The sequence below is a fragment of the Schistocerca serialis genome, chromosome 5, assembly GCF_023864345.2.
Source record: "Schistocerca serialis cubense isolate TAMUIC-IGC-003099 chromosome 5, iqSchSeri2.2, whole genome shotgun sequence".
Classification (NCBI taxonomy): domain Eukaryota; kingdom Metazoa; phylum Arthropoda; class Insecta; order Orthoptera; family Acrididae; genus Schistocerca; species Schistocerca serialis.
Genome location: NC_064642.1, coordinates 323,026,344 through 323,050,220, shown reverse-complemented (window position 1 = coordinate 323,050,220; position 23,877 = coordinate 323,026,344). Strand labels below are relative to the sequence as shown.

Below are 23,877 nucleotides of genomic sequence, written 5' to 3'. Positions count from 1 at the left end.
AAACACACACACACACACACACACACACACACACGGGGCCACTGTCTCCAGAGTCAGAAGCCTAACAGCAATTGCCTGAAATGAACAATGATCTGCCGGGGTGGCTGGTTGGGGGAAGGAGGAGCATGGTGCAGCTGGGACAGCAATGTAGGGGTACGAGAAGATGCTATGCTTCCCATGGGAGTGTGCAGAAATGTGCTGGGAAAGGCTAAGGCTGCTAGGTGCAGTGTCCGGGAGATTGTGTGCTGTGGAGGTGGATATGTGAGTGTGTGTGTGTGTGGGGGGGGGGGGGGGGGGGGCAGAGTAGTACAGAAGGGGAAAGGACTAGTAGGTGTGTTGGTTAGACAGAAGGCATGTGTAGTGCTGGTGTGGGAGCAGAACTGGGGAAAGTAGTAGAGGAAATGGACTAGCGAAGGCCGAGGCCTTGGAGGGAGGGGGGTTATGAGACTGAAGGAGAGTTCCAACCTGTGCAGTTCAGAAAAGCTGGTGTTGGTACGAATGGTGGGAAGTATCTGTATGATGCAGGCTTTGAAGCAGTCATTAAAGTGGAACACATCATATGGGGTAGCATGTTCAGCTGCTGGGTAGTCCAGTTGTCTCTTGGCCACAATTTGGTTGTGGCCATTCATGTGCACAGACAGCTTATTAGTTGTTGTGCCCACTTAGAAAATGGTGTATTGGTTGCAGCTTAGTTTGTAGATCACATAGTTGCTTTCACAGGTAACCCTGCCTTCAGTGGGATAGGAGACACATGCAAAGCACAGTGGTAGGTGGTAGTGGGATGATGTATGGGACAGGTTTTGTACCCAGGTCTCGGCCAGCAGAAAACTACTGTGAGGGGGTGGGGAGTATAGTGGGGAGGATATTCCTCATTCCAGGATACAATGAGAGATAGCCACAACACTTTCAGAGAATGTGATTCAGTTCCTTCAGTCCTGGATGCTACTGAGTCATCACAGTTCTCCTTAGTGGCTGGTCAGCAGGTATGTGGTAGATGGTAAGTGGCTGGAAGGAAAAGGCACAGGAGATACTTTTCTGGACAATGTTAGGAGGGTAATTTTGCTCTGTGACAAGCTCAGTGAGACCCTTGGTATATATATTTTCGAGAGGAGCTGCTCATCACCACATATACAACAACTTGTATGGAAGGGACATAATGGTATGTAACACGGGACAGCTGTCGAAATGATGGTATTGTTGGTGGTTGGTAGGCTTGATGTGTATGATGGTACTGGTGTAGCCGTCATTGATATGATCAACATTGAGGAAGGTGGCTTGCTGGGGATGTGGAGGACCAGGTGAAGTGAATGGGAACAGAGGTGTTGAGCTTCTACAGGACAGTGGATAAGGTGTCATCACCCTCAGTCGACACCACAAAGATGTCATTAGTGAATCTGAACCAGGTGGGTTTGGGATTTTAGGTGGTTGGGAAGGATTCCTCTAGATAGTCTGTGAATAAGTTGGCACAGCATGGTACCTTGCAGATACCAATTGCTTTACCATAGATTTGTTTGTAGGTGATGCCTTCAAAGGAGATGTAATTGTGTGTGAGTATATAGTTTGTCATGGTGACCAAGGAGGAGGACATAGGTTTGGAGCCAGTTGTCGTTGGGAAAGGTAGTGTTAAAAGCAGCAAGGCCATGGGCATTGGGGATGTTAGTGTAGAGGTGGTAACAAGAAGGGTGCCAGGTATGTTTTGATATTTTCAAATGCGAGTTCTTTCTGTTACATTCTAGTTCCAAAGATGCCTCTCACTGTGGTCTATTGAGCATTATACTTATGTCATGAGGTTCAGTTTTCAGCCACTTCTATTTACATGTACACCTACCCCTCCACCTCCCCACCCCCTCCCTCCCCTCCCACTCCCCCTCCCTCCCACTCCCCCTCCCTCCCACTCCCCCTCCCTCCCACTCCCCCTCCCTCCCACTCCCCCTCCCTCCCACTCCCCCTCCCTCCCACTCCCCCTCCCTCCCACTCCCCCTCCCTCCCACTCCCCCTCCCTCCCACTCCCCCTCCCTCCCACTCCCCCTCCCTCCCACTCCCCCTCCCTCCCACTCCGCCTCCCTCCCACTCCGCCTCCCTCCCACTCCGCCTCCCTCCCACTCCCCCTCCCTCCCACTCCCCCTCCCTCCCACTCCCCCTCCCTCCCACTCCCCCTCCCTCCCACTCCCCCTCCCTCCCACTCCCCCTCCCTCCCACACCCCTCCCTCCCACACCCCTCCCTCCCACACCCCTCCCTCCCACTCACCCTCCCAACCCTCTCATCCTCCCTCCCTCTTACACCCCTCTCTCCCTCTTACCCCCTCTCTCCCCCTCTCTCCCCCTCTCTCCCCCTCTATCCCCGTCCCTCCCCCTCTATCCCCGTCCCTCCCCCTCTATCCCCGTCCCTCCCTCTCCCCCTCCCTCCCTCTCCCCCTCCCTCCCTCTCCCCCTCCCTCCCTCTCCCCCTCCCTCCCTCTCCCCCTCCCTCCCTCTCCCCCTCCCTCCCTCTCCCCCTCCCTCCCTCTCCCCCTCCCTCCCTCTCCCCCTCCCTCCCTCTCCCCCTCCCTCCCTCTCCCACGCCCTCCCTCTCCCACGCCCTCCCTCTCCCACGCCCTCCCTCTCCCCCACCATCCCCCTCCATCTCTCTCCCCCACCCTCCCTCTCTTCCCACTCCCTCTTCCCACTCCCTCCCTCTCTCCCACTCTCTCTCCCTCTCTCCCACTCTCTCTCCCTCTCTCCCACTCTCTCTCCCTCTCTCCCACTCTCTCTCCCTCTCTCCCCCTCTCACCCTCTCTCCCCTTCCCCCTCCCTCTCTCCCCTTCCCCCTCCCTCCCTCTCTCCCCGTCCCCCTCCCTCGCTCTCTCCCCGTCCCCCTCCCTCCCTCTCTCCCCGTCCCACTCCCTCCCTCTCTCCCCGTCCCCCTCCCTCCCTCTCTCCCCGTCCCCCTCCCACCCTCACTCCCCTTCCCCCTCACTCCCCTTCCCCCTCACTCCCCTTCCCCCTCACTCCCCTTCCCCCTCACTCCCCTTCCCCCTCACTCCCCTTCCCCCTCACTCCCCTTCCCCCTCACTCCCCTTCCCCCTCACCCTCCGTCTCTCCCCCTCACCCTCCGTCTCTCCCCCTCACCCTCCGTCTCTCCCCCTCACCCTCCGTCTCTCCCCCTCACCCTCCGTCTCTCCCCCTCACCCTCCGTCTCTCCCCCTCACCCTCCGTCTCTCCCCCTCACCCTCCGTCTCTCCCCCTCACCCTCCGTCTCTCCCCCTCACCCTCCGTCTCTCCCCCTCACCCTCCGTCTCTCCCCCTCACCCTCCGTCTCTCCCCCTCACCCTCCGTCTCTCCCCCTCTCCCTCCGTCTCTCCCCCTCTCCCTCCGTCTCTCCCCCTCTCCCTCCGTCTCTCCCCCTCTCCCTCCGTCTCTCCCCCTCTCCCTCCGTCTCTCCCCCTCTCCCTCCGTCTCTCCCCCTCTCCCTCCGCCTCTCCCCCTCTCCCTCCGCCTCTCCCCCTCTCCCTCCGTCTCTCCCCCTCTCCCTCCGTCTCTCCCCCTCTCCCTCCGTCTCTCCCAGTCTCCCTCCGTCTCTCCCCCTCTCCCTCCGTCTCTCCCCCTCTCCCTCCGTCTCTCCCCCTCTCCCTCCGTCTCTCCCCCTCTCCCTCCGTCTCTCCCCCTCTCCCTCCGTCTCTCCCCCTCTCCCTCCGTCTCTCCCCCTCTCCCTCCGTCTCTCCCCCTCTCCCTCCGTCTCTCCCCCTCTCCCTCCGTCTCTCCCCCTCTCCCTCCGTCTCTCCCCCTCTCCCTCCGTCTCTCCCCCTCTCCCTCCGTCTCTCCCCCTCTCCCTCCGTCTCTCCCCCTCTCCCTCCGTCTCTCCCCCTCTCCCTCCGTCTCTCCCCCTCTCCCTCCGTCTCTCCCCCTCTCCCTCCGTCTCTCCCCCTCACCCTCCGTCTCTCCCCCTCTCCCTCCGTCTCTCCCCCTCTCCCTCCGTCTCTCCCCCTCACCCTCCGTCTCTCCCCCTCACCCTCCGTCTCTCCCCCTCACCCTCCGTCTCTCCCCCTCACCCTCCGTCTCTCCCCCTCACCCTCCGTCTCTCCCCCTCACCCTCCGTCTCTCCCCCTCTCTGCTCCGTCTCTCCCCCTCTCTGCTCCGTCTCTCCCCCTCTCTGCCCCCCCTCTCCCCCCTCTCTGCCCCCCCTCTCCCCCCTCTCTGCCCCCCCTCTCCCCCCTCTCTGCCCCCCCTCTCCCCCCCTCTCTCCCCCCCTCTCTCCCCCCTCTCTGCCCCCCCCCTCTCCCCCCCTCTCTGCCCCCCCTCTGCCCCCTCTCTGCCCCCCTCTCTGCCCCCCTCTCTGCCCCCCTCTCTGCCCCCCTCTCTGCCCCCCTCTCTGCCCCCCTCTCTGCCCCCCTCTCTGCCCCCCTCTCTGCCCCCCTCTCTGCCCCCCTCTCTGCCCCCCTCTCTGCCCCCCTCTCTGCCCCCCTCTCTGCCCCCCTCTCTGCCCCCCTCTCTGCCCCCCTCTCTGCCCCCCTCTCTCCAGCCCTCTCTCCAGCCCTCTCCGCCCCTCTCTCCCCCCTCCGCCCCTCTCCCCCCCCCTCCGCCCCTCTCCCCCCCCCTCCGCCCCTCTCTCCCCCCCTCCGCCCCTCTCTCCCCCCCTCCGCCCCTCTCTACCCCTCTCTACCCCCCCTCTGCCCCTCTCTACCCCCCCTCTGCCCCTCTCTACCCCCCCTCTGCCCCTCTCTACCCCCCCTCTGCCCCTCTCTTCCCCCCTCTCTGCCCCGCTCTCCCCCCCTCTCTGCCCCGCTCTCCCCCCCTCTCTGCCCCGCTCTCCCCCCTCTCTGCCCCGCTCTCCCCCCTCTCTGCCCCTCTCTCCCCCCTCTCTGCCCCTCTCTCCCCCCTCTCTGCCCCTCTCTCCCCCCCTCTCTGCCCCTCTCTCCCCCCCTCTCTGCCCCTCTCTCCCCCCTCTCTGCCCCTCTCTCCCCCCTCTCTGCCCCTCTCTCCCCCCTCTCTGCCCCTCTCTCCCCCCTCTCTGCCCCTCTCTCCCCCCTCTCTGCCCCTCTCTCCCCCCTCTCTGCCCCTCTCTCCCCCCTCTCTGCCCCTCTCTCCCCCCTCTCTCCCCCCTCTCTCCCCCCTCTCTGCCCCTCTCTCCCCCCCTCTGCCCCTCTCGCCCCCCCTCTGCCCTCTCTCCCCCCTCTGCCCCTCTCTACCCCCCCTCTGCCCCTCTCTTCCCCCCTCTCTGCCCCGCTCTCCCCCCTCTCTGCCCCGCTCTCCCCCCTCTCTGCCCCTCTCTCCCCCCTCTCTGCCCCTCTCTCCCCCCTCTCTGCCCCTCTCTCCCCCCTCTCCCCCCTCTCTGCCCCCTCTCCCCCTCTCCCCCTCTCCCCCCCTCTCTGCCCCCTCTCTGCCCCTCTCTGCCCCTCTCTGCCCCTCTCTGCCCCTCTCTGCCCCTCTCTGCCCCTCTCTGCCCCTCTCTGCCCCCCTCTCCCCCCTCTCTGCCCCCCTCTCCCCCCCTCTGCCCCCCTCTCCCCCCCCTCTGCCCCCCTCTCCCCCCTCTCTGCCCCTCTCTCCCCCCTCTCTGCCCCTCTCTCCCCCCTCTCTGCCCCTCTCTCCCCCCCTCTCTGCCCCTCTCTCCCCCCTCTCTGCCCCTCTCTCCCCCCTCTCTGCCCCTCTCTCCCCCCTCTCTGCCCCTCTCTCCCCCCTCTCTGCCCCTCTCTCCCCCCCTCTCTGCCCCTCTCTCCCCCCCTCTCTGCCCCTCTCTCCCCCCCTCTCTGCCCCTCTCTCCCCCCCTCTCTGCCCCTCTCTCCCCCCCTCTCTGCCCCTCTCTCCCCCCCTCTCTGCCCCTCTCTCCCCCCCCCTCTCTGCCCCTCTCTCCCCCCCCCTCTCTGCCCCTCTCTCCCCCCCCTCTCTGCCCCTCTCTCCCCCCCTCTCTGCCCCTCTCTCCCCCCTCTCTGCCCCTCTCTCCCCCCTCTCTGCCCCTCTCTCCCCCCTCTCTGCCCCTCTCTCCCCCCTCTCTGCCCCTCTCTCCCCCCTCTCTGCCCCTCTCTCCCCCCCTCTCTGCCCTCTCTCCCCCCCTCTCTGCCCCTCTCTCCCCCTCTCTCCCCCCTCTCTGCCCCCCTCTCTGCCCCCTCTCTCCCCCCTCTCTGCCCCCCTCTCTGCCCCCTCTCTCCCCCCTCTCTGCCCCCTCTCTCCCCCCTCTCTGCCCTGCCCCCTCTCTCCCCCCTCTCTGCCCCCTCTCTCCCCCCTCTCTGCCCCCTCTCTGCCCCTCTCTCCCCCCTCTCTGCCCCTCTCTCCCCCCTCTCTGCCCCTCTCTCTCCCCCCTCTCTGCCCCTCTCCTCCCCCCTCTCTGCCCCTCTCTCCCCCCTCTCTGCCCCTCTCTCCCCCCTCTCTGCCCCTCTCTCCCCCCTCTCTGCCCCTCTCTCCCCCCTCTCTGCCCCTCTCTCCCCCCCTCTCTGCCCCTCTCTCCCCCCTCTCTGCCCCTCTCTCCCCCCCTCTCTGCCCCTCTCTCCCCCCCTCTCTGCCCCTCTCTCCCCCCTCTCTGCCCCTCTCTCCCCCCTCTCTGCCCCTCTCTCCCCCCTCTCTGCCCCTCTCTCCCCCCTCTCTGCCCCTCTCTCCCCCCCTCTCTGCCCCTCTCTCCCCCCTCTCTGCCCCTCTCTCCCCCCTCTCTGCCCCTCTCTCCCCCCTCTCTGCCCCTCTCTCCCCCCTCTCTGCCCCTCTCTCCCCCCTCTCTGCCCCTCTCTCCCCCCTCTCTGCCCCTCTCTCCCCCCTCTCTGCCCCTCTCTCCCCCTCTCTGCCCCCTCTCTCCCCCTCTCTCCCCCCTCTCTGCCCCTCTCTCCCCCTCTCTCTCCCCCCTCTCTGCCCCTCTCTCCCCCCTCTCTGCCCTCTCTCCCCCCTCTCTGCCCCTCTCTCCCCCTCTCTGCCCCTCTCCCCTCTCTCCCCCTCTCTGCCCCTCTCTCCCCCCTCTCTGCCCCTCTCTCCCCCCTCTCTGCCCCTCTCTCCCCCCTCTCTGCCCCTCTCTCCCCCCTCTCTGCCCCTCTCTCCCCCCTCTCTGCCCCTCTCTCCCCCCTCTCTGCCCCTCTCTCCCCCCTCTCTGCCCCTCTCTCCCCCCTCTCTGCCCCTCTCTCCCCCCTCTCTGCCCCTCTCTGCCCCTCTCTCCCCCCTCTCTGCCCCTCTCTGCCCCTCTCTCCCCCCTCTCTGCCCCTCTCTGCCCCTCTCTCCCCCCTCTCTCCCCCCTCTCTGCCCCTCTCTGCCCCCTCTCTGCCCCTCTCTCCCCCCTCTCTCCCCCCTCTCTGCCCCCTCTCTGCCCCTCTCTCCCCCCCTCTCTCCCCCCTCTCTGCCCCTCTCTCCCCCCTCTCTGCCCCCTCTCTGCCCCCTCTCTGCCCCCTCTCTGCCCCCTCTCTGCCCCCTCTCTGCCCCCTCTCTCCCCCTCTCTGCCCCTCTCTCCCCCTCTCTCCCCCTCTCTGCCCCTCTCTGCCCCTCTCTCCCCCTCTCTCCCCCTCTCTGCCCCTCTCTCCCCCCTCTCTGCCCCTCTCTCCCCCCTCTCTGCCCCTCTCTCCCCCCTCTCCCCCCTCTCTGCCCCTCTCTCCCCCCTCTCTGCCCCTCTCTCCCCCCTCTCTGCCCCTCTCTCCCCCCTCTCTGCCCCTCTCTCCCCCCTCTCTGCCCCCTCTCTGCCCCTCTCTCCCCCCTCTCTCCCCCCTCTCTGCCCCCTCTCTCCCCCCTCTCTCCCCCCTCTCTCCCCCCTCTCTCCCCCCTCTCTCCCCCCTCTCTGCCCCCTCTCTGCCCCCTCTCTCCCCCCTCTCTCCCCCCTCTCTGCCCCTCTCTCCCCCCTCTCTCCCCCCTCTCTCCCCCCTCTCTGCCCCTCTCTCCCCCCTCTCTCTCCCCCCTCTCTGCCCCTCTCTCCCCCCTCTCTGCCCCTCTCTGCCCCTCTCTCCCCCCTCTCTCCCCCCTCTCTGCCCCTCTCTCCCCCCTCTCTCCCCCCTCTCTGCCCCTCTCTCCCCCCTCTCTGCCCCTCTCTCCCCCCTCTCTGCCCCTCTCTCCCCCCTCTCTCCCCCCTCTCTCCCCCCCTCTGCCCCTCTCTCCCCCCCTCTGCCCCTCTCGCCCCCCCTCTGCCCTCTCTCCCCCCCCTCTCCCCCTCTCCCCCTCTCTCCCCCCTGTCTTGCCCCTCTCTTGCCCCCTCTCTTGCCCCCTCTCTTGCCCCCTCTCTTGCCCCCTCTCCCTCTCTCCCCCCTCTCTGCCCCCTCTCTGCCCCCTCTCCCCCCTCTCTCCCTCCTCTCTCACAAGTAGTTACATACCCCATATCGTTTTCGGTAGTATATTGATGCTATCTCAGACATGACAAAAAATGCCTTTTAAGAGTATAATTCCAATTTTATGAGCATCATATTGTGCTATTCATTTAGTATGATTTAAATCTTTCGTAGATAAGCTGCTTTTTAATTTTAATATGTGTTGTGTTTCACATTGTAAAAACACAGCAACTAGTAAAAAAAGCTTTTTTCGTATAGTGGAAAAGCAGTAACTGGTAAGAAAGATATATATCTCTATTCTTGTATTGTCTTATTCTTTTGAAACTAAACTTCTGTTATTATAGTCATACAGTGGTATCTATTTACCGATACTCTTAATAAAAAATAATAATAATAAAACTTAAAGGAGAAGTGTTTTGAATGGCGAGACATAATACTACAAATTTTGTCCTGATATCTTAGCTCATAATGAAAAATTTTCTTTTCACTGGATTAATGAGTCTTGCGGAATACTAGCTGTGTTAATTGTCCACAATGTAATCTATAACTTCATTATCTCTTGCATTTATTCTAAATCCAGCTTTTAAATATCTACTTCTAATTGTATACTGTTACTAACTGTACCTTGAAATTGGAATTTCAGGGGGCTATTATCAGCACATATTTTAGCAGAATATCTGCAACAGAAAATGGGTGTAATGGAGTGGTATAGAGGAGAAATGTTGAACATGGCAAGAGACCTAGGATACAGACTCCTACCAGCATTCAACACGACTACTGGTATTCCTCATGCAAGAGTAAGTTTTCATTAAATGAAAATTAATTTATTTAATGGATTATGCTTAGAGTCCCTCAGAATTACAGAGAATTTAAAGGTGTTTGTCAGTACTTTAATGAAGAAAGATATTTCGTCCATTTGCATGAAATATTGACTATAAAATTGTAGGATATTTTTCAGGAATCACCATCCTTGTGAGCGTGGATGCTGCAAACTTTTATTATTAACTCACAGTAAGATATGATACAACTTACAATATGATGGAAATGTTTTAAAAATCTCACTCAACTTTGTAATGTGATTACTGACAAATTAATTTCCTTACATCTTGAAGCCAGAGATTACAAAGTTCAGAAAGCTAATGCCTCCTCAAATAGTGTTACTGCAAATTGCCATGGAAAACTAATTTTAGATGGTTGATTAATTGCTGCTCCATCTGGACTCTGAAATCCCAAAAGCTCCCTGTTAGTTTTCAATGTAGTTTTGGGAGAGATCGCTCTGCCACTGAGAATACGACACTGCTGACAATGACAGAACAGCAGAATTTTCTATGCAGTTGGTGAAAGTGTTCTTCAGCCTTTTGAGGATCTACAATACTACTTGCAGGATAATTATTGGACAGCTCAGTGACTTAAACCTTCCTAGTATATTTTCCCTTTATATTACATTTGTCAGAAAAGTTCCAGCACAGGTTTTCTAAACAAATAGAAAAATGCATTTACCAAGTAATGATTCTAGCTTCTATCGAAGTAGAATCCTTGGCTATCTGTATGCAGTTGCCAACATTTCTGGAGGTCTTGGAAGCAAGGAGGGAAATTTTCAGCTACAGTGCTTGTAAGCTCATTTGTCACAGCCCGTTTGGTGCCTGCGATACCTTGATGAAGCTTTTCTTCCAATCGCCTTTTCACTCGCAGAAACAAGAAAAAAATCACAAGGCAAGAGGTAATGCGAATATAGCGGATGTGGGAAGGCAATAACAGAATGTCTGGCCAGCTACTCGCCAACAGATAAAGCAGCATGGGGACTTGAATCGTCATGCGTTAAGAACAGTCCTGAGAACGCCACAAATTGGGGTGGTGACATTGAATTGCTTGCCGCAAATGTTTCAAGACTTCCGTGTAAAGAGTTTAGTTCACTGTTTGACCTGGAGGAATATACTAATGGTGAATTAATCCTTTACTATCAAATAATACAATCGACATTGTCTTTGTCCTCAATGGTTGTCGTTTGAATTTTTTCGAGGTTGGTGATCCAGGACTTTGCCATTTGGCACTTTGACGCTTCATGTTAAGGTCGTACTGGTAGCACCAACTTTCATCACCAGCAGCAGTCATCATTGACAGAAATGTGGGACCACGTCTGGCTCTCTCCAGTAGTTCAGCAGAAATTTTCATCTTTCCTCTTTTCGTTTATCTGTTAAGAGTGTAAGGGACAAGTTTTGCATTAAGATTCTATTTCCCTAAATCTTCACATAAAATCTTACGACACATATTATGATTCATATTAAGTTCTTCTGAGATCGCATGCACAGTTACATGGTAGTCTTCTTGCAATAACTGCCTTAACATGTTCCATGTCTGTATCAGTACATGCTGTAGACAGGCGACCCACTCTGTGATCATCTTGCACTGAATCTCTGGCTTCATAAAACGTTTTGTGCCACTGAAAACACAACTTCTTGGAAGTGCCTCACTTGCATATGTGTGCTTAATTATTGTCCACATTTCACTAGGGGGTTTTCTTGAGCTTAACGCAAATACTAATGTTCTTCTTTGCTCACAACCAGTATTCCTTGTGTCACCATTACTAATGCACCAGAAACCCAATCAGTGTGTTGCTAAGCACAGCCCTGCCATCTAGTAGCATGGAAACATGGCCAAGGTCCTTTCAAGGACACACACATACCAGGTAACATAAAAACAACATTTGTTCCTTTATAGTATTTCAAACTCAGAAAAAAAACTGTCCTGGAACTTTCTGACATAGGGAGTAAAACCACTTGTTTTCCCTAAACAATGTGGGGTTAGTGACAACTGTTCTCCTACGGAAGCAGCAGCTCTCAAGGGCGTATTGTAAGTAAACAGCAAACTTGCAGATGGTAGCATAACATCATATTTAATATGAACAATGCCATACTCATTACATACATAAGCAAATGAATCAGACACATTTATTAGATATAGTGTTGTACACGCAAGAATGTGGCTGTGTGATGTGTTCTGTGCAGAGAGATGGAGAATACTTTGTGGTGTCACCAGTGAGTTCTGTGTCCCTGTCCCCCACAACACACTCCAGCTGTTGCCTAACTTGGTAACTGGTAACACTGGGGTGAGAGCTGCTGTGGGCTACTGCTTCTGCTTGTGATGCCAAACAACAGAATTTCTATGCTTGTAAAATGGCTGCTGTCACTTCTTAATGTAACACAAATCGTATGATTTATGTCACCAATAATCAACACTACAGTGTCTACATAACGCCACCAGATATAAATTAATGTGAAAATCAAGCACACGCTACAGGCTGACTTGCAGAAAGACGCTATTGACTGGAGCGCCGTGGTACACTGCACATTGCCACAGCGCGTTGCACTTCCACCTGCCTTCTTAAGTGCACACCATTATGCCATGCAGCACTTCTTCTTGACCTGGTATGGTGGCAGCAAAATTTTGTTTCATGGACAGCTGAACTGCACCCCCTTCCTTCCTCTGTCCCCAACTCTCTCCCTCCCACTAAACAGTGAGATTGGTTGGAGCTCAATCCAAGGGTAAACATTTGATGGAATATCAAGTATTTTCCATGGAACTGAAGTCTGTGACCTGTGTACCAACCAAGCAAACTCACGCTCGTTGATGGTTCCTCAAGCCATTCTAACACAATTCAGATTTGGTGGTGCTGTATATTTCCTTGCTGCTGTAAATGAATAGTTCCAGTCACATACTGTGACAGGCTCTTATATTGTTTGATAATATGGTAAGCATCAGGGGCCCCATTTCATTCCATTTAAAAATCTCTCACATGAAAATGACTCCACAATTTCCTTGAACAAAGCCTGGCTGGTAAGTGACACACATCGTTTCATGATGATTTTGAAGTATTTGTGCTTTTCCATTGGCATGTGCAAAAGTGTGCCTTGAATTTTTCTCACTTCTATTGTGATCGAGTTATTTTATATACCCTTTGAAGTGCGGTGGGTAGCAGTACTAATGCTGACTTGAAACTTCCAGTTCCTCATGCTGTAGTTGTATTTCTGTTCGTAAATGAGTGTTGCCAATAACAAATTGGTGAGTGATTGTTACACTATTGTCCATTAGTCCTATGTTACTGTGCATGATGTTGCCAACAACAATTACTGTATTTACCCGAGTATGAGACAACTCGCATTTTTCAAGAAGGTTTGTGAGAAAAATTCATTTTTAACTTATTCTGACTAATCAAAATTGCAAAATGTTTTACTGACATACAGTAGCAATCTAGAAAGCTAACATTTTACCAATTCAAATTTATGCCATTTATTGAGTGTCTACGTTCTTGATAGTACTAGGAGAAATACAGTAAATGAAAAGGAATGGTTTACATTTATTTGTGGACTAACCTACCTTTTTTGCTTAATAATCCTATTATCCGTGGTACACTATTTTTGATCACCATCATCCTAATAGCTCAGCTGTGAAATTTATATCTTCTTTGTCACAAATATTAGGCTATTTCTTCTGAATGTGTTGCAGTTTCTCAGATTGTCGTTATTGTGGGACCTGAGAAAACAGCTATTTTTATCTGAATATGTATCAGATTTCACCTCTACATGGATGTGAGATTCTTACAATGTCTCTTGGTTTCAAACACATTGTCTGCCTGTTGCTCTCTCATTGGCTGCATAACTGACACAACCTCCATCATACATCACAGTTAGTGTCGATGACACTGCAGCACGAAACACATAAGTATGCCACAGGCCTCTATCTAGGCTTTAACCGTCTCCCGCAGAAATAAGTACTGTTGTTGAGTACTTGTCAAATTTTAAAGTCAATGCAGTTCCGACAACAACTAGATCCAGGCAAACTGCAGTTTAAGCATGGTAGATGCTCCTAAAAGGCCAAAGTACGTGGTTGGCACCATGACATAATATGCTGCTCATGCGCTACTCCTCTCTTCGAACTCGTCCTAGTTTTCAGCCAAGCTGGTGTCAGTGTTCCCCCTCCATCCCTTCCTTAGTGCTGTACGTGAGCAACTGTGGAACATGGACTGCAATATCTTCTAGTGTGCAAGTCGTATGTAATAAGAACAACTAATACATAAATAAAAGATTGCGACCATGGTTCAGTCCAGTTTCCAATCTTCGCTCATCCCCCTCATCTATTGATGTCTGTTGGTACTATCATCACGATGGGCCCTGCTGCAATAATTTATTCTTGCGACAACAATTACAGTTTAATATTATTTATTTCGTTTGTTAGACATATCGTTCTAGATTAACTTTCCTTCTTGTTTCATCTGGGTGTCACCTTCATGTTCTAGAGCTTATTAAAATTTGGTGACATTTTTATCCAATATTCTAGTCCGTGAACAGCAACCGAATTTTTCATTTTTGACCCACATAGTAAATCATTCCAGTCTCTCATAATCAAATAAAATATTGATCTGGGTTCAGAGTCAAGTGATGTTTTTTGAAGGATAACATTTTTAGGTTTGAGTGTTACCTTTACTTAAAAAGCAGCATTTATGTTTGTATAATTGTCGTATCCGTACATGTAGGAGAATTTTTCCTTTTTTTTTTTTTTTTTTCTTTCTTTTTAAATCTGCTCAAACACAACAAGAGTTTATAAGGTGATAAAACTTAATGCTTTTTTCATCCTGTGTTTCACAAAATTGTTGTATTTTGAGCAGCGCAGTAGACTGTTGTAATGGCTAGTCCATAGCCTCTGGCATATCCCTTCCACTAGTACCATGAGAGAAAAATGTCACATGATTGTTCAAGTGATGTCAGTTCTGTATGGAGCACTTTGGCATATCGGGAAATCTTAAGCATGTTCGAATGCCAGTATTACTTACCCTGCCCCACCCTTCCGAATTCTCTGAAAGAAATCTGCATGTCACCTCAGTAGCCAAAGCTTCATCTGTAAATGTAAGACTGCTCGTATATACTCTATCAAACATTGTAAAAGTGTTAACATCAGCAGCAATTGTTTAGTCTCTGAATAGAAGACCACCTTGTGCTTGCACAACCCTGGAGATGAAGTGACTTGTGCATTGGACATCCATGATCTATCCACAATTAAATTTCTGATATACACATTTCACCCGTCATTTGCTCAGCTATTGTGCTGACAGCCTGTACAAGATTGGATAACATCCGATATTCAGTCACTGAAATAGTCCATTCACTGTGCCAACAGGAACAGCTCTTCTCCAACACAGCTATTTCTAATTAAGTTGCTCTTTAGAGTATATATTAATGTCCTTCCGTGTATTAAAAATCTTGATGGTTGGACATACAAAATTGGTTTTGAGTTTTTAGTTAATAAATCTGTTTCATTTTACTGTATCCAAGAATAAAGTGCATTTTTCCAATTTCAACAATGCAGGAAGTTTCTTCTGTTACATCTAACGGTAAAGCAAACTAGTTACAGAAGATATGGTCCTACAAAGTGATTTATAGTTAAAATTATTCAAGCTTGGAACAACAGAAAAACACATTTTGTCCACTGAAATTTTAAAGAACTTTCCTGTGATCCCAGCTACATGACGGGTGAATTTTCTGTTTCTATCATATATACAACCAATGTTTCAAGCTTACTATGACAGAATCGGGCAGCTAGTTTCATGTATAACCAGCACTATTCTCAGATTCTTCATTGAACCCAACACACCAACTCATGTGCTATCTCTCTGCTGTGAAAAACTTTTGGCATGCCGTTATCTTCCTTCAGCTGCTGTATTGCCCAGTCATGTATGAAACAGCTGTTTCGTATTTACTGCCTTACATAAAGCGTGGACCACGCAGAACACATGGTCAGATGTCAGTGTAACTTCATACATATACACTACATCGGATTGTTTATGAACAATTAGTTACAATTCTTTGTGACAGGTGAAATGTCCGCCAGAGTGTACTAGTGGTGTTAATTTTTATTGTAGTTACTAGGCCTGGTATGGTATATAAGGGGCACGAACAGCATCAGATGTTGAGTGATCACTAGAAGGACATTAACATAATGCTTACTCATGTTGAACAACGTTTGAATGGTACTTCATTGTGGGTTACTATTTCACTGGCACTTTGAATTGTGTGGTACCCAGATTTGTGAGGCATTTGAATGTGACAGTGGCTCAATGTTGGACTGCTTGTGAACATGAGGGTAGGCATATTTTGCATCAAGGCACCAGTTGAACACCTCTGACCACCACACCTCTTCACATCTACACCTGACATCTGAAAACAAGCTGCGAACTGCCATTGATGCTCTGTGTCATCCTGCACCATTGGTCAGAGATTAGCAGCAGTCAGACTATGAAATTACCATTGTATATTTAGGCTGCTGTAACCACAACACTTACATCTACTTTCAAGCAAGGACTGCTGATGAATAGCATTGCATTGTGTTCAGTGGTAAATCACAGCTCTGCACAACATTGAAAGGCTGTCATTGGGGAGTATGGAAGTAGCCTGGGGAGAGGTCCCATTTTTCTAATGTTTGGGGAGGCAAGTGGTATTATTCCTGACATCGTGGTGTAAGGAGCCATCAAGTATGCCTTCGAAAATGCTTCAGTCGAAGCTTCGTTAGAGAAGTCAGTTAGAGTACTGTTGCGTGCTGCAATAGCCTCGTGAATGAAAAACGCTGCTCATGAATTTTTTTCCTTAGTCTTTGGGAACAGGAAGAAATCACTTGGGCCAGGATAGGCGAATAGGGTGGGTGTGGTAATGCTGACATTTTTTTCTTCTCCAAGAAGTCTATTGATCTGCCAGTCATCTGTCCAGACCATCTGTGCTGAGGCATTGTCATGATGCTGAGGAAGGTGTCAACACTCTGTCTTTGGGTGCTGTGTCCTCTGTGGCAATGATTTTTGACACACATTTGGTCACATACCATTCAGCATTGACTGTGCAATGTGTGTGTCGGGTCACAGATGTGAGATGACCACCTTTGTGAAGAAAGTGCCCAAAATCTTCTTTCCAGATCTCTCATTTTTCTGAACTTTGATGGGCAGGTCCTCAGTTGGAAAGCTCTATACTGAAGACTGCCACTTTGTTTCAGATCATAATGGTACACCCGTGTTTCATCACTTGTGATGATACTGTAAATGTTGTTGTAGCATACTTTCTCATATTTCTCAAGTGTAAAATGGCATCAGTCCATTAGTGTGTGTTTTGAGCTTCTGTCAGGGTATCTGGTACCCACTGAGTATTTCTCTTGGTTACACCTAAACAATCATGAAAGATGGTCTGTGGTGCTGTCGATCCAAATTTTAGGGTCCCTTCAGTGTCACATAATGTGAAACATGGATCATGTTTGATGATTTTTCCTCAGAGTATTAATGTTTTCTTGGCTCGCTGCCATTGCTGAGCGAGTGTGAGAAAATTCACCTTCAGATGACTTCCCCCTCTTTGAAAGTTCATGAAAACAATTTTTAGTGGGGACTATAAAGGGCAGACTCGCCAAAAACAGATACCAAAGAGGGGTGCCATTCTTTCGCTTCTTTTTGTAGTCATCATATATCATTGCATGAAAATCCCGGCATAACAGATCCATCTTGCACTGTGCCTGACTCGCACTTGCTGCATCTTCTGCCACGGGGGACCGAGCGAGGTGGCGCAGTGGTTAGCACACTGGACTCGCATTCGGGAGGACGACGGTTCAATCCCGTCTCCGGCCATCCTGATTTAGGTTTTCCGTGATTTCCCTAAATCGCTTCAGGCAAATGCCGGGATGGTTCCTTTGAAAGGGCACGGCCGATTTCCTTCCCCATCCTTCCCTAACCCGAGCTTGCGCTCAGTCTCTAATGACCTCGTTGTCGACGGGACATTAAACACTAATATCCTCCTCCTCCTCCTCTGCCACGGGGGGTAGCCATGCAGTCTGAGGCACCTTGCCATGGTTCATGTGGCTCTCCCCGTCAGAGGTTTGAGTCCTCCCTCGCCATGGGTAAGTGTGTTGTCCTTAGCGTAAGCTAGTTTTAAGTTAGATTAAGTAGTGCATAAGCCTAGGGACGGATGACATCAGCAGTATGGTCCCATTGTAACTTACCACAAATTTCCAATTTCCTGCGTCTTCACTCACCGTTCACAGCATAGTTTGAAGTCCATTGGTGGGGAACTGCCATATGCACATTCCAAGGTTGAAAAACTCTGCTGTTTCAAACTCAGGTAATCCTATTGTCACCAGACTTCTGGTTTAAGAACTGCTAAAAACGTAGTATGACATGTGGTACCAGCTTGGGTGTCAGCTACTTCCCTCTACCAGTATCCAGGATATCAAGGATCATTTATAACAGTTGTGGGCCAGGTCACCTCAGGAGAGGATACAACGGCTTTGACACTCTTTGTAATCGAATCAGTGTGTGCATCCAGGCCAAATAGAGATAATGCTGATAAGTCAGCTCCTACTGCCAAGTCTTTATAAATTTGACTTGATTATTTAATAACTCAAATAAAATCACATACCTGCTCAATCCATGAAGTTTGATTTTGTTTCCTCCTCCCCTTGTGGGTGCTTCACTTTTATTGTCAGGCAGTGTATAAGATAATTTTACCTTCGGTTCCCTACAAAATAACTATTTCTGTAAATGAATTAACCATCCAGTAATATCTGGTACTAATCGTGGATGTCCTGGACAGTTTACTGTCTCAAATTTAAAAAACAAAAGCATTCAAAAACTAATTTTCAAACTCTGTTGTATGAAATACAATATAAGCACAAATATACATACGCTATCTTTGAATGTGTGTGAAATGGGTAAACGTTCAGTCATTTTCCCAGATTGCACCTTTAGGATACATTTTAGGAATGAATTACTGGTATTCAGAGCTAAATTATATTTTATATGAGAGTAATGGAGATGTTGGGACATAATGGTATGCACCAATTACCTGAGAACCTTTGAAGCAATTTAATGTATGAGTATGTGTCTACCAAAGAAAATGTTCCATGTGATACAGGTCATATTAGAAACTGTATATTGGCTTGGCTGCAAGAAAGGTGTGACACATTATGATATGACCACTTGTGTTCTATATTAAATGATGATACTGCCTGTCTCCACTACAAGGAGCTTTTTAGGAGGCAGACAATGACGGGTTCAAGTGAAAATTGTTATTAGAAAATCACATTCTATGTTTTAAGAAATCATTACTCATACCAAACGTTTTTAAATACCCTCAGCTTTAGTAATGTCCTGCATACCACGATACAACATTAACTGTTTCGCACCAAAGCTGTATGACTCCCAGAGTGTGGCAGGAATAATTATCCTGAAAACCTACTAGTCAGTGTGACCATCCAAAATCCGTGTTCATGCAAAGCAAGATTTTAAATTCCCTTGCACTGTGCTCTGGCTGCATTCCCGTAAGTTACTTGAGATTGTATACACCAGGAGAAGCTCAGGTCTCAAATCAACGTATTACATAGTCACATAACAACAATAATTATTTCATGATTCTTCAGCTTTTCTCGGCAAACTTCATTGAAATATCAATGGTCATTGGTGTCAATTTTGACAGTAACTACATCATTAATAAAGTTTATACATAACATGTATAGCATTTACAAGTTAAATACACAATACGTGAAAGACAAAGGAAAGACAGACGTTGATGTGAGTGGGCATTGATCAAAATCAATGGTGAAGGTTGAAAAATTTGTTCTGGACGGGGATTCAAACCTGGATTTCTTGCTTACTAGGCACGTGCTCTGACCACTAAGCCATCTGGATACAGTGGTCATTGCAACTATGCGGACTACCCTAGCACACCTCCCATCAGACCTAAATTCTAAGCATATCCACACCCTGCCAATGTAGTGCCTCTTATCCATTATCCTCATTACTCATTGCATTTCACCAATTTCCATTAGAGCTCAAGCCGTATGCACTGTAAATGCACTATGAATAGGGACAGGAAAATTTTACAAAAATGATAGCATGAGAAATAATGTGAAATTATCAGTTTTTAGCAAAACTGTAGGAAATTGACGAGCTTTAAGAGTTTTCACAAAAAAAATTTAATTTTGCACTTTAAAAACATTATAATTCCGAGGATGGCAATTTACTAATAATGATAACTGATGATTATTGAATGCTAATATGGCATTTTGTCATCTACACTCTGTAAGGGTGTTGTTTTAAAATAATGGTTTATTTACTGAGTAACAAACTTGATGTGGCCACAAAAATAGCACCAAATGAAACCAAAAGTGACAAAAATTTGGCAAAAAAACCTTCACTAATTTTAGAAAAATAACATCAGACTTGACCACACAAAAAAAAAAAAAAAAATTGAATTTGATATCAAATGATGACAAAATTGGCAAAAAAGACCACATTTGTCAAAAAAAAACACCACTACATTTGGCAAGAAAACCACCAAATATGACAAAAATTAATAACACCAAAGTTGACAAAAAAAGCACAAAATTTACCAAAAAACACATCAAATTTAGAAAAAAAGATATAAAATCTGCACAAAATAGCACTGAATTTGACAGAAGTACATAGGCAGAAAAAAAATCCAATCACAAAAAAAGTCAATGTAGAGTAATGAAATTTTGGGAATTCATTTGTCTTGGTAACATGCGTAAGTGATCAACATCGCAAGATCACAGGTTAATGTGAGATAAGCCATTGCAAGTATAAAATGCTGGTACATTGATAATCAATGTAACAACTATAATGTATAATGCTAGCATGCTAATGTGCATGCATTGTGTTGTACAGGTGCTGGATGTCAGTTTGTGGGTTGGAGTTCCAATCCTGTTTCACATGGTCACTCATTAAAGGGATAGTTAATGCTGTTTGTTGATGATGTTGGTGTTGTCAACTGATGATGATGTGCCATGTGTGCTCAATTGGAGACAGGTCTGGTGATCGAGCAGGCCAAGACATCATTCACCACTATGTAGAGCAAGTTAGATTACAACAGGTGTATGTGGGTGAACATTATCCTGTTGGGAACACCCCCCTGAAATGCAATTCGTGAATGGCAACATAATAGATCAAATCACCAGATTCATATAAAAATTTACAGTCAGGGTGAGTGGGATAACCATGAGAATGCTCCTGCTGTCATACAAAATTGCACTTCAGATCACAACTCCAGGTGCAGGTCCAGTGTGTGTAGCATGCGAGCAGGTTGGTTGCAGGACCTCAACTGGCCTTCTCTTTATCAACACACAGCCATCACTAGCACTGAGGCAGAATCAGCTATCATCAGAAAACACAACGGGTCCCCATCTTGCCCTCCAATGAGCTCTTGCTTAAAACCACTGAAATTGCAAATGGCTGTGGATTGAGGTCAGTGGAATTCACGTACAGGGTGTGTGACATGGAGCAGTCCCTGAAGTAATAGATTTGTAACAGTTTGTGGTGTCACTGTGGTGCCACCTATTTCTCAAATTGCTGCTGCAGGTGCTGTATGATGTGACAGAGCCATACGCTGAATATGACGGTATGGTAAGGAGACAAATCTTGTTGCAACCGTACATTCCTGTGACCACCACTGCCAGCAGTCATGTACAGTGGTTACATTCCTGCCAAGTCTTTCTGCAGTATCATAGAAGGAACATCCAGCTTCTCATAGCCCTATTACATGACCTTATACAAACTCCCAAGAAAATTTCTCTGTACACAAAAATGTACACTCCTGGAAATTGAAAGAAGAACACCGTGAATTCATTGTGCCAGGAAGGGGAAACTTTATTGACACATTCCTGGGGTCAGATACATCACATGATCACACTGACAGAACCACAGGCACATAGGCACAGGCAACAGAGCATGCACAATGTCGGCACTAGTACAGTGTATATCCACCTTTCGCAGCAATGCAGGCTGCTATTCTCCCATGGAGACGATCGTAGAGATGCTGGATGTAGTCCTGTGGAACGGCTTGCCATGCCATTTCCACCTGGCGCCTCAGTTGGACCAGCGTTCGTGCTGGACGTGCAGACCGCGTGAGACGACGCTTCATCCAGTCCCAAACATGCTCAATGGGGGACAGATCCGGTGATCTTGCTGGCCAGGGTAGTTGACTTACACCTTCTAGAGCACGTTGGGTGGCACGGGATACATGCGGACGTGCATTGTCCTGTTGGAACAGCAAGTTCCCTTGCCGGTCTAGGAATGGTAGAACGATGGGTTCGATGACGGTTTGGATGTACCGTGCACTATTCAGTGTCCCCTCGACGATCACCAGTGGTGTATGGCCAGTGTAGGAGATCGCTCCCCACACCATGATGCCAGGTGTTGGCCCTGTGTGCCTCGGTCGTATGCAGTCCTGATTGTGGCGCTCACCTGCACGGCGCCAAACATGCATACGACCATCATTGGCACCAAGGCAGAAGCGACTCTCGTCGCTGAAGACGACACGTCTCCATTCGTCCCTCCATTCACGCATGTCGCGACACCACTGGAGGCGGGCTGCACGATGTTGGGGCGTGAGCGGAAGACGGCCTAACGGTGTGCGGGACCGTAGCCCAGCTTCATGGAGACGGTTGCGAATGGTCCTCGCCGATACCCCAGGAGCAACAGTGTCCTTAATTTGCTGGGAAGTGGCGGTGCGGTCCCCCTACGTCACTGCGTAGGATCCTATGGTCTTGGCGTGCATCCGTGCGTCGCTGCGGTCCGGTCCCAGGTCGACGGGCACGTGCACCTTCCGCCGACCACTGGCGAAAACATCGATGTACTGTGGAGACCTCACGCCCCACGTGTTGAGCAATTCGGCGGTACGTCCACCCGGCCTCCCGCATGCCCACTATACGCCCTCGCTCAAAGTCCGTCAACTGCACATACGGTTCACGTCCACACTGTCGCGGCATGCTACCAGTGTTAAAGACTGCGATGGAGCTCCGTATGCCACGGCAAACTGGCTGACACTGACGGCGGCGGTGCACAAATGCTGCGCAGCTAGCGGCATTCGACGGCCAACACCGCGGTTCCTGGTGTGTCCGCTGTGCCGTGCGTGTGATCATTGCTTGTACAGCCCTCTCGCAGTGTCCGGAGCAAGTATGGTGGGTCTGACACACCGGTGTCAATGTGTTCTTTTTTCCATTTCCAGGAGTGTATATACACTAGTTCATTGGATTTCAAACTATGCTGTGAACGGTGAGTGAAGACGCAGGAAATTGGAAATTTGTGGTAAGTTACTATGGGACCATACTGCTGATGTCATCCGTCCCTAGGTGTATGCACTACGTAATCTAACTTAAAACTAACTTACGCTAAGGACAACACACATACCCATGGCGAGGGAGGACTCAAACCTCTGATGGGGAGAGCCACATGAACCATGGCAAGGTGCCTGAGACGGCATGGCTATCCCCCATGGCAGAAGATGCAGCAAGTGCGAGTCCGGCACAGTGCAAGACGGATCTGTCATGCCGGGATGATATACGAGGTGCATTCAAGTTCTAAGGCCTCCGATTTTTTTTCTCCGGACTGGAAAGAGATGGAAACATGCGCAGTGTTTTAAAATGAGGCCATGTTCATTGTCAATACGTCCCAGAGATGGCAGCACCATACGGCAGATGGAATTTTACCGCCAGCGGCGAGAATGAGAACTGTTTTAAATACTTAAAATGGTGACGTTTTCCTTACTTTAACAGCATGCAATCATTCGTTTTCTGAATTTGCGTGGTGTGAAACCAATTGAAATTCTCGACAGTTGAAGGAGATGTGGTGTGGTGATGGAGTTATGGATGTGTCGAAAGTGCGTTCGTGGGTGCGACAGTTTAATGAAGGCAGAACATCGTGTGACAACAAACCGAAACAACCTTGGGCTCGCACAAGCCGGTCTGACGACATGATCGAGAAAGTGGAGAGAATTGTTTTGGGGGATCGCCGAATGACTGTTGAACAGATCGCCTCCAGAGTTGGCATTTCTGTGGGTTCTGTGCACACAATCCTGCTTGACGACCTGAAAATGTGAAAAGTGTCATCCAGGTGGGTGCCACGAATGCTGACGGACGACCACAGGGCTGCCCGTGTGTCATGTTGCCAAGCAATGTTGATGCGCAACGACAGCATGAATGGGACTTTCTTTTCGTTGGTTGTGACAATGGATGAGATGTGGATGCCATTTTTCAATCCAGAAACAAAGTGCCAGTCAGCTCAATGGAAGCACACAGATTCACCGCCACCAAAAAAATTTCGGGTAACCGCCAGTGCTGAAAAAATGATGGTGTCCATGTTCTGGGACAGTGAGGGCGTAATCCTTACCCATTGCGTTCCAAAGGGCACTACGGTAACAGGTGCATCCTACGAAAATGTTTTGAAGAACAAAATCCTTCCTGCACTGCAACAAAAACGTCCGGGAAGGGCTGCGCGTGTGCTGTTTCACCAAGACAACGCACCCGCACATTGAGCTAACGTTACGCAACAGTTTCTTCGTGATAACAACTTTGAAGTGATTCCTCATGCTCCCTACTCACCTGACCTGGCTCCTAGTGACTTTTGGCTTTTTCCAACAATGAAAGACACTCTCCGTGGCCACACATTCACCAGCCGTGCTGCTATTGCCTCAGCGATTTTCCAGTGGTCAAAACAGACTCCTAAAGAAGCCTTCGCCGCTGCCATGGAATCATGGCATCAGCGCTGTGAAAAATGTGTACGTCTGCAGGGCGATTACGTCGAGAAGTAACGCCAGTTCATTGATTTCGGGTGAGTAGTTAATTATAAAAAAAAATCGGAGGCCTT

The 23,877-nt window shown here is 50.1% G+C and overlaps 1 protein-coding gene across 1 annotated transcript in view; it reads left to right on the top strand.

Moving 5' to 3' along the window:
* The window catches only part of LOC126482394 (ER degradation-enhancing alpha-mannosidase-like protein 3), a 207,291-nt gene that overhangs the window by 39,963 nt on the left and 143,451 nt on the right, over positions 1–23,877 (top strand). Inside the window, exon 6 of the mRNA XM_050106508.1 lies at positions 8,842–8,995. Within this exon, the coding sequence (XP_049962465.1) occupies positions 8,842–8,995 (154 nt within the window). The remainder of the gene's footprint in view (positions 1–8,841; positions 8,996–23,877) is intronic.